The 11,852-nt window shown below is 31.1% G+C and overlaps 1 protein-coding gene across 1 annotated transcript; it reads right to left on the minus strand.

Moving 5' to 3' along the window:
- On the minus strand, positions 9,378 to 11,495 carry LOC109334129 (polygalacturonase QRT3-like). Its single transcript, XM_019569701.1, has 3 exons — positions 11,322 to 11,495; positions 10,711 to 10,938; positions 9,378 to 10,409 (listed from the first exon to the last, which is right to left on the minus strand). Exons 1-3 carry the CDS (start codon positions 11,493 to 11,495, stop codon positions 9,378 to 9,380), a joined length of 1,434 nt encoding a protein of 477 aa, XP_019425246.1.

An 11,852-nucleotide genomic window follows, 5' to 3' on the forward strand; every position in this document is an offset into this window, starting at 1 on the left:
AAAATTATATAAAAATTGTCAAGCACGGGGCTTGGAAAGCCTAAATTGGGTGCTCACCGAGGTACAGAACCCAAAAAGCTTGAATTGAATATTCATTGAGGTGAGGGACCCGAAAAGCTTAAATTGAATGCTCATCGAGGTACATGACCCGAAAAGCTTGAATTGAATGCTCATCAAGTTGCAAGACTCAAAAAGCTTAAATTGAATGCTCATCAAGGTGTAGGACCCGAAAAACTTGAATTGAATGCTCATCGAGGTCCAGGACTCAGAAAGCTTGAATTGAATGCTTGTTGAGGTACAAGACCCAAAAATGTTGAATTGAATGCTCACCCAGGTGCAGGACCCGAAAAGCTTAAATTGAATGCTCGTCGATGTACAGGACCCAGAAAGCTTGAATTGAATGCTCATCGAGGTGCAGGACCCGTAAAGCTTAAATTGAGGTACAAGACTCAAAAAGCTTGAATTGAATGCTCATCAAGGTACAAGACCCGAAAAGCTTGAATTGAATGCTCATCAAAGTCCAGGACCAGAAAATCTTGAATTGAATGCTCGTAGAATGCTCATTGAGGTGCTGAAAGTGTCAAAGTGTTGCACTATTAGATTGCCTATGTTTTGATGAAGACAAGGATTTATTAAAAGCTTGAAGATGACTCAACAAATCAATATGCCATGGACTCAAGGATTTCATACCTAGACTAGGTTTTTACAAGAGTCACTTTTAGAGTCTTAGATGTGTATCTTAGATATTGAGTCTAGGTTAGGTAAACCTAGCTGCAATTCTCACAAGTCTTAAAAATAATCAAATCATTTACATGAGACATGTCATCTAGATTATTATATGTTCATGCATTAATCATACATGTTATTTATGCAGCTTAGGCATAATATATTGGTAAAAATGTATAGTTGATAAGCATAACATATAGGTAGTTTACCATTTAATCATTTAGTTGAAAATATGCCAATTAATCGATTAAGGAAGATGTTAATCGATTAACGTGAATTTGGTTTTAACAGATGACTGAAAACCTGAAAACAGTTATTCTCAACAGTTCGTTAATAGATTAAAAGGGTACTTAATCAATTAATTGGGTCTTGGAAATGTTTTCTATATAAACTGTGTTTTTAGGTCATGCACCATACATCATATCATTCATTTTTAGAACTGCTTGTTGCATATTTTTCGTGCTCATTTGTGTCATTTAGGCAGAGAGAAATGCATTGTGAGATAGTGAGAGATAATATCATGTTTAGGGCTTAATTGTCATCCAATTGCATGTGATTAATGTGTTAACCTTTGTTATATTTTCTTGCATGATTCTTGCATTTCTTTAGAAGAATTCTAGGATAGAAATTCTCTGTTTCTGCACATTAATAAACTCATACATATTCATGCTAACTTGTGAGTTTTGTATAGGGTTTTTAGTAGCTACATTGTGCTTGATAATAATCTATTTTTTGTAATGTTTTTGTGTTGTAATAAGGGAAGTCATCTCTTGGTGTCTTACCACATAAGAGACTCGGTGAGTCTTCACTAAGACTTAGATTTATGGAGTTTAGAACGTTTTCTTGGTTGGGGCTAGATCGTAAGAAAGGTTTTCTTAGGCGATTAGGTGAGTCAAACCAAGAAAGTGGGTTCTTGAATTCAAGAAGGAGCGCCTAAGTTTTTGTATTGGAAGTGTGCATGTAACAATACATTCGTTTCAATATTAGTGAAGAAAATCTCCCGAGATCAGAAGGGGAGGCCTGGATGTAGTTTGCAAGTGGATCCGCAAACAAACCAGGATAAGATTCCTTGTTGCAGGCTTTTTCTATCTTTAATCTCTTTACATTTCAAGTTGTAATATTGCCTAATTTTAGCTGATAATTTGGATATTGAAACTGTGCTATATTGAGCTTAATTTTGTTCAAGTATATTTGCTTTATATGTATCTGATTATCGGTGAGTGGCTGTGCAATAAGCCATTTCGCAACTTGCTGTTTTCTGTGAGTTAATCGATTAAGATAGAGTGTTAATCGATTAACTGGTTTTTTTCCTCTAGAATATGGCTTCCGTGCAAAAAGTGGTAATTGGTAATCGCGACACCTATTCAACCTCTCCTTCTCGGTGTGTTATGTCCACTAATACCTAACAGGTGTAGGACCCGAAAAGCTTAAATTCAATGATCATCGAGGTACATGACCCGAAAAGCTTGAATTAAATGCTTATTGAGGTGCAGGACTTGGAAAGCTTTAATTGAATGTTCATCGAGGTGCAGGATCCGAAAAGCTTAAATTGAATGCTCATCGAGGTACAAGACCCGAAAAGCTTGAATTGGATGCTCATCGAGGTGTAGGACCCGTAAAACTTAAATTAAATGCTCATCATGGTATAGGACCCGAAAAGCTTGAATTAGATGCTCATCAAAGTGCAGGACCCGAAAAGCTTGAATTGAATGTTCATCGAGGTACAAGACCCGAAAAACTTGAATTGATTGTTCATCGAGGTGCACGACCCAGAAAGTTTGAATTGCACTTCGAGACACATCATCCGGAAAGCTTAGATTGCACATCGAGATACAGGACCCGACACATCGAGGTACAAGACCCGAAAAGTTTATATTGCACTTCGAGGTACAGGACCGAGAAAGCTTGGTTTGATGATTGTAAAGTAATGAGTGAATGTTTGAGAGTATGTTATGTCTGATGTTTCTCATGATGTAATGTATGAATTGTGAATGTGAAGAAGTGTATAAACTAAACACCAATCCCATACACACTTCACCATAACCATACACAAGTCCCAATAATAGATAAGATTTTTTAATAGATAAGCACACACAATAATAGATAAGATTACAGCAAGTAAAATTTGAATGTCATAGAAGTAAAATTTGAACATACACCCAAATGACTGAAACAATTCACATACAAGCAAACAAAAATATAGAAGTTCTAAAATGTTTCCAACTTATCGTCATTCATGTCCATATAATCTAGACGATTAGAGATAACCATAATGCCATATCAAAGCTTTTGATTTATAGTCTCAAGGTCACTCATTCTTGTGGTTTTGTAAACTTGAAGACTCATCAGTTCTCCATTATCATTCAGTTGGTAGGTTCGATATCTGACAACTAAGGTGCAGAATCTTGATGTTGTTGTTGTGTTGTACGTAGGATGCAGAAGGTTCTATTAGCTCATTCTTATGCTTGAAGACTTCATCGACTAGATCTTAAACAAATTCTATCCTATGCATGATATCTAGGTCATTTTTGTTGTCGCGAGAATCAAGTTAGATCCTTGTCTCACCAACAATTGAGATATAAACAATATGCAAGATGTGAGTGACTAAATGTGTAGAAGGCAGTGAACTATTTTTCTCTCTTAGACAATTCATATGCTGCATTATGATATATGTTCACTTCATATATTTGAAGGTTTTCATAGCATACTTTAATTGTAATTCCAAATCATTTATTTGAGCTTGATCAGAGAATATAGGAATTACAATGTAACTTGGAAAATAGTTTAAGAGACGATCATTTATATTGAGATTTCCAACATATAAGATATCTCTATTTTTCGATGATTCAACCACTACATGTTGTTTCATGCTCACATAAAAATAAAAAAAATAAAAGGACTCACTTAATCACTTTATTTAACAAACTAATCTAAGAAAAATCTTAAATGATAAACACAAAAAACTTGTTAAGAGATTAACAACAAAATCGATAGATAACGATATTTATTCGAAATAAAAGTGTAATAATAATTTTCCTTCCTGTTTAATTCTTTATTTCTTTTTATTCAGAGGCTATATTGTCCCCATTCTATTTGGGTTAGGATCTAAGCTACTACCTGACCCTAAGGTTCACTAACCTCTGATCGATTGGTTTCTTATTCTTATGTTTAAAATTAAAATTATATTTTATCTCTATATGTTATTAATAAATTAAACCTATTTTATCATAACCTTGATATATTAGAAATATGCTATAAATATTTTTTGCAAACAAGTGCACCTTAAAAATATATTTTATTTGTTATTATATGACATAAATTTCACTCAATGACTTTATCATAAATATCAACAAAATATTTTGATTTAATCATTTCCAAGGAATGTTACACTTAACACTGTCTTTATAGCTCAACTGATTATTACAATTATTTTATAACTTGTATGTATAACCCTTATTTATCACTTAAAAAATCTAAATTTTATCAGCTTTTTATCATTAATATTTATATTTGCACTGAATTTAGTGCGTATTGTATTAACTTGGATTTGTAAAATTTTGTTTACATCTAATTTTGTTACTCCTATTTCATATACTAGAGCAAGACGTGAGAGTAAATGAATATTTGATTAGAATTTAAAAATATAACAATTTCTATCCTTTTAAAATATAACAAATCTTATCAATATTTAAAATATAAAAAACACTATCAACATTTTAAAATATGACAAATACTATAACATTTTAAAATATAACAACTTTTACCCGCATTTTTAAAAATATAACAAATTCTCATCAACTTCTTTCACTATCTAAAATATAGCTTATCCACAAAATATTCCTTAGTGACAATTTAGATACACTAAGGACACTAGAAACACCAAAAATAGGAATGAGAGTAAGTAATGCCAAAAACCAAAGAAAATATTATATGTTTTTATATTTATACCCTTATATTTATTATGATAAGACAAATTTATCATTTAAACTAAAGAAAAAAATTGTGTGTCAGATAAGCACAACCTTGAATCTAGAGTCCAATTGTCTATTAGAGTCGCCTCTACCCTTATCATTTTGTGCGGTGTTGACACATGTCTCCTCTGGCCATCAATATTTTATCCTCTATTTTCGGCTACCATCATCATAGGTACTTGCGGGGGCGGAACTTATTAAGGGCAGGTGGGGGCAACTGCCCCCCTGATACTTTTTTTTAATTTTTTTCAAATATATTTTTTACCTTATATAATTTTATGTAGTCCTTCTAAAAGTTAAAGATAATAGATCAAGTTGTCTTATAAATGTAGATATTGATATTGCTTATAAATACTATTATTTTATAGTAATTTTACACATATGAAATAGATTATGGGATCATAAATTATCTTTGTCAAACTTTGTTGCAAAAGTCTTAAGATTGTATGAATTTTTATAAATCACTTAATATTGATAACATGTATTTTGTGTAAAAATCTATCCTAAGGATTTCAATGAAAAGAGAAAATTAACTTTCGATGTCAATTCCAATATTTTATTATTGGCATCATTAGTCATTCTTGTGCGAAAAACTCTCAACAATCTCTAAATTAAGTGCAACTTTTACAATATGGGAAATATCATTTTTAACAACTAAGATAACCAAACAAAATCGTGTAGTAAGATAGAAGATGATTTTTTTACCGACGAAGAAAATAGCTGAAATTTTACCTATAATTTAATAATCGATGAGTTTAAGTCTTTAAAAGAATCAAGAGCTGCCACTTTAAATGAATGTACATTTTTCTTTAATGTTTTTAATTGTTAATTATTATTATTTAAAATTAATATGTAATTTTGAAACTTTAAAACAATTATATATTTATTTATATTTTTTGTTACTCTATTAATCATTTTAATTATAAATTACAATCAAACATTGTTGCCCCTCCTGAACTTTATGTCAAGATCCGCCACTGGGTACTTGCCACCTATCTTCTTACTCTTTTATTTTCATTTCATTTTATTTTATCTTCTGTTTATTTATAATAATATATGATAGTAGAAATAATAATAAAATTGAGATTAATAATATTGGTGTTGATAGTAATATGTTTAATTAAGTAATACAAAATATGATTTGATAATTAAGTAATAGCCAAATAAAGATATAGTTTTATGCATTGTTGTGGTAATTTAGTAATTTTCTACGAGTAGATCTTATTAATAATAAAAATTAAATAATGATTCATAAATAATAAATTTGATCTCTTTACATATTTGGCTAAGGAATACAAATAACATTATTTTTTAAATTAGTAGTTAGTTGAGATTGATAGTAATTATAGAATATTTTTAATTAGAAGAATTTAACAAAGAATATAAATCTAATAAGTCATAAAACATTTTTTAAAGATATTCACTTCTTTTTTATTTCATATTATCCTTCCAACGTTTATGATTCATCGATTCTATCGGTGAAATTAATCATTTTAAAAACTAAAAAACTTTTTATCATAATTACTATTTAATAAAAAGTATAAATACTGAACCTTATTGATAATGATAAATTCAATAATTATTTTTTAATAAATGATGAGTAACAAATCTCAATTCAAATAAAAAAAAGTAATTTAAAAAAAATAAAGTATAATAAAGATGGATGGAAGATAATGATGTCTTATTTCACTCAGATCATTTTTTAAAACCATTGAGATAACTCACTTTTGTTGTTTAAAATTTTACATTAAAAATATATAAAAGTAATTGAAGATAGAGGAAAAGTCATGAAAACTTGCTTATTTTTTCTGGATCTTCGTTTGAATAATCGTGAGTAAAAATTCATTTCCTTGTAAAAATAAAAGGTGAAGTACAAAATAAAAATTATTTGTTATTATAATATAAATAATTAATAAAGAATAAAAATATAAAATCTTTGAAATAATGATGGTGATACTAAAAATAATTTCTTTAATTAATGAATAACATGAATATAAAATCAAATAAATATAAATCTAGTTCATAATTAATCTCAAATCATATTTAGGATGATGGATCATGTTGATTCACTTATATTTCCTCAGCTCATCATTTGAAGAGACGTAATTATCATTTCCATTTTTTAAAATATTCAAAATACCCAACCAATTAAATAATTTTTTGTCTATACCTACGTAGTTTCGGTTTCCTTATTTTATTTAGGGGTTGTAGGAGCAAGATAAGCTCTTTTATGAGACAAAAACTTAAAAAAATATTTTATTTCAGAAAAGAAATAAAGAAATTTTTTTGAGCATAAATTAGTTCTTGCAGTGTTGGATAACACTACTAGCCCAAACCAAGCCCAACTCACTCACACTCAAACGGAAAACCCAAGCAATGAAGAAAAAGCTTCTAGTGAGGAAAACTGTTAAAATTTGTTACTTCTGTTATTTCTATTATTTCCTATTTTAAGCCTTTAGCATTCTTCTTTATATAGCTTCTTCTCTTCTCTCATTAAAGCAAGAAGAAAAGTGTGAAAGTATTATCATTTGTTACTACACATTCAATAATAAGAATCAAAAGGTTATTCATTCGTTTCTTTCTATCATCTACACTACAATTTCTTCTTCTTGCATATTTTGTTCAACATTGCCGATTAACCATGGGAGGTGATAAAATTCACATGGTATTAGAGCACCTTCAGTGAAGGTGTCTCTGCCACCCTTCCGCACATAACCATCTCCGATCCTCGAGCAAAAGTCTTCTTCTTCTTGATTCCTCCTCCTCAACAATCTTCAACCTCACACAAATCAAATTGTTCAGATAGCGAATCAAATCTCTTTGTAGAATCTTGTTTTGGACCCTGGAAGTCCCTATTATCTCCACCCAAATGAAAATCCAGGAGCATCATTAGTTTCAACACTGCTAAATGGAGAGAACTATCACTCATGGGCAAGAGCTACGTGTATGGCACTTGACACCAAGAACAAAATGGAGTTTGTAGATGGAACTCTACCAAAACCACCTGGTAATGATCCTTTTTTTCCTTATTGGAAAAGATGTAATAACTTGGTAGTATCGTGGCTAAACCAGTCCATCAATCCCTCAATCGTCCAAAGCATTCTTTGGATAGAAACGGCCAAAGAAATCTGGGAGGATATTAAAGAGAGATACTACTCAGGTGATGTGTTTAGAATCTTTGAATTGATAGGTGAAATCCATTCTGTCAAACAAGGCAACCTGTCTATTGGTGCCTACTTTACACAAATCAAGGGACTATGGGAACAACTTAACAACTTTACACCCATTCCTTCCTATTCATGTGAAATTAGATGCAGTTGTAACTTTATCCCCACCATCAAGACATATAGAGATAATCAGTATGTGATCTCATTCTTGAGAGGGCTCAATGATCAATACTCTATGGTCAAGTCTCATATAATGTTGATGGAGTCTCTCCCTACCATGAATAAGGTATTTTCCCTTCTCACACAACAAGAGAGACAGATGAACATGTCACCTGATGACAACAAGTTGAAATGTCTCTAGTGACATCCTTGATAATAAAGTGAGAGGCAGATGGAGAGGTTTCATGGCCCAATTAGTGGGAGAAATCAGAATCCAACATGCAGTTAGGGAGATACACTGGAACAACATACTAATATTTTCCTAATTTGTAACAAACTCTTGAGCTCACAACTTTAGTTATTAGACCAACATATTCCAAATTTAGGATAGAGAGAGTTTTATATGGAAAATGACGACAACATCCATCTCAAGACATCAAATCTGTGTAGAAAAATCTTGTCGTGACATAATGAATACATTATGTATACAACATGGAAAAAAAATAAAAGAAAGACATGTTACCTTGGAAAAGAAAACAAACAAAACTAATGGGAAATATACATGTCTAAAATCTCAGCAATTCCTAAGGCTATTTCCCAATATTGAAGATCACTCGTTGATGGTATGCCAACTTTTGCCATGTAATCTATCAACGTGTTTGCTTCCCACGAATGAATACTTGACCGCATATAAACATGATGCATGCGAACATGTAAAACTTTTGTAATGAAAGAATGACGTTAGAAGTTAATCCTATGTTATTGTTTAAATATAATGCAAATTATGTGGACAATTTTCGTTTCTTATCGGACATAGTGCCCGTCCTGATATATTATAAGTCTGATATGGGAAAAAAAATTGGACCCAAATATTATAAAAAAAATCTAACCATGCAAACAATTTATATCAAAATTTGAATGAAATTTAGAGCAAAAACAAATTATGAAACCGAGTAAAAATAAATACATATTGTATATCAAAAGAATTTAACTATATTATTTTAAAATTAAATTATAGATCTTAGACAAATTGTGATTGCATAAAATATACTTTGTTTTTGGGCCTTCAGTCCAATATATTTTTTGAGATCAACTTTTTAATGAGCCTTAAAATGTATTATATTTTACTCATCTCATGTCAACCCATATTTCAATTTTTATTCATATCAATGACCACAAAATTATAGAGTGAAACTATATGCTTAGAGTAATAATCAATAATAACACAACGAATTTAAAAAGAAATAAGAATACTAGCATATTTATAATATATAAGTTGTGTATGTAAAAATATATGATAAGACACAAACTTTTATTTATAATAGATAAACAGCTAAGCAACCTACATAATAAATTATTGTTCAACAAAGAAGGAAACGACACCTTTAACAGGTTTCTCACTTTCCACAACTACAACATTGTTTGAGACATCGGTCACTGAATGTGTTAAAAACTTTGGGCCCTCTTGTGAGAAAAATGAATAGTGAAAATGATTTATCCTATTAGGGAATACCATAATGTTTGAAAAATCAGCCACCCACTTTGGACCAATTCCTTCCACAGTTAACTTCCCAACCGTTGATTTCAATCTCATGCCATTAACATTGTTCCTATCAATCACCACTTGATCAATGTTACTGAATTCCCCATCCAATGCTACCATTTGAACATTAGCATTGGGGTCCCCACTAAACATATTATCAACTATTGTTAAACCATAAATTTGTCCTCTAATTGACTTCAAAACAATATTAGCATCCCCCAAGAAAAATCCATTAGTGACATGAACTTGAAATGGATCTTCCAAGACTATGCTAGTATAGTCCATGTAACAATTGTCAATTCTAGTTTGTGAATATCCTGGTAACTTAACCAAAATGCCTATTCCTCCAAAAACTGTGGCCTTATTATAACAATGCACCCCAGTGATCATGTTAGCTTGCCCCCTTAGAACAATCCCAATGGCTGCAGAGAAAATTGCAACATCTGTGATTGCATTGTCATTACTAGCAATATCAATAGCAGTGCCTGAGAATTCCTTCTCCCATTCGTCGCCGCCAACTGTTGAGTGTTGCCCAAGAAAACAGTTTGATACATAGGTCTCATGGCCACGTTGGACTAGAATTCCTTCAGTGATGAAATGGAGGAAGAAGCAATTGTTAATCCTGATTCTTGCTGAATCAACAATTGAAATTCCTCCACCCCGATACCGTGAGTCGAAGAGGATGTCACGAAATGTTATGGCTTCATAGTAAATTTCTCTAATTTGCTGAAGATTTATGCTATTGGAGTAGCGATTCTTATGCATGGATGCTGGTGCAATTAACTCAACAAGGTAGCGATCAGTAGGAAATGAATCAGAAGCTCTCAAGGTTCCTTCTTTTACCTAATCAACCATTCATGAAAAATTAGAAATGTCCAAGTTTGTCATATTTTTCTTAATGCATTCTATTTGAATTTAATCAAAATTTATTTTTATCTATGAAAAGTCAAAAAAATAATAAAGTTTTAAATAAAGTCAATCAACCATTTTAGAATGGAGTAAAAATCATTTCAAATATTAGGGAAACAAGTATTAAAAAAATACTATGACGTAATAAAATAATATTTTTGTCAGTAAATTAAAACTAAAAACAAGAACTCACATATGAAAGGAAAGAGCAAGAAGAAAAGAAGAAGATGCTAACCACAACATTGCCACCACCAGAAGAAGGGAATAAAATGGGTTTGCTGATTGTGTAATTTCCACCTTGAAGATCAATGACAACACCTCCAAGATCTTTCACTCCTGGCATCAACTCAACCCCACTCTCCATCTCAAAAGCTTCACCTATAGCTTTCAATATGGCATCACTACTGTCATTTGTTCCTGTAGGGTCTGCACCATACCCAGCTGGATACAAAACCCTAACACTCTATTTCACATATTCAAAATATAAACCAGAAAACATACAGATTTATTAGTTTCTTTTCAATTGCAGATAAATGCTAGTAAATTTTAAAAGATACATATAAATAAAATACGCAATTGTTTATACATGACACACTTATTTATATTGTAATCAGCAACCGTAATTGTGACCATAATATTACAGTTTCAGAAGTTTTACAATAACATGATATCCACAATTATGGTGATGGTTAAGTGAACTGCACAATTGGCATGGGGAACATTTTCCCACAAATTAACACAATTATGGTTATGGAAACACTAACATAGAGCAACACGTGATATTTTTAACACTATTATGGTTATGGAAACACTAACATAGTGCTTTATTAAAACCTTGTGACTTACCCTTTTTGTTTGCGCAGATTCTGATGCTAAATCTGATTGTGAAAGGGAAGAGGCAATTTTTTTCTCAAGTTTGTTCCTGAAATTAGATATCTGAATATGAAGCTTGGAGGAAGTAGTTACTTGAAACATCAACAATAATAAGAGAAAAGCTAATATTAAGATAGAGAATCTCATAGTTTTGGGCAATAATTCATATTTAGTGCTTGGAATTTGTTTTCTCAAAGGCAGATAGATAGACATAGCCAAAGGAAGAATGATATTATAAAGTTAGTAAAGAAAGCAGATATAAGATAGAACTGTTTCCTTCTCCTGTGTCAGATACTCTTCTTCCTTTTATCCTAAATTCATTGGTTTTCTTATATTCTCATTGCGCACCAATACCAATTCAAGAATCCCATATGTTTATACACATTTTCTTTAAAAGCCATGATACGATACATTATTGATATGTTTATACACATTGGTTTTCTTTAGGTACACGTATACAATATGTCCATAAAATCTATACATCAATAATAAACATATTATTAT

Source organism: Lupinus angustifolius, chromosome LG19 (genome assembly GCF_001865875.1).
Source record: "Lupinus angustifolius cultivar Tanjil chromosome LG19, LupAngTanjil_v1.0, whole genome shotgun sequence".
NCBI classification, from domain to species: Eukaryota; Viridiplantae; Streptophyta; class Magnoliopsida; order Fabales; family Fabaceae; genus Lupinus; species Lupinus angustifolius.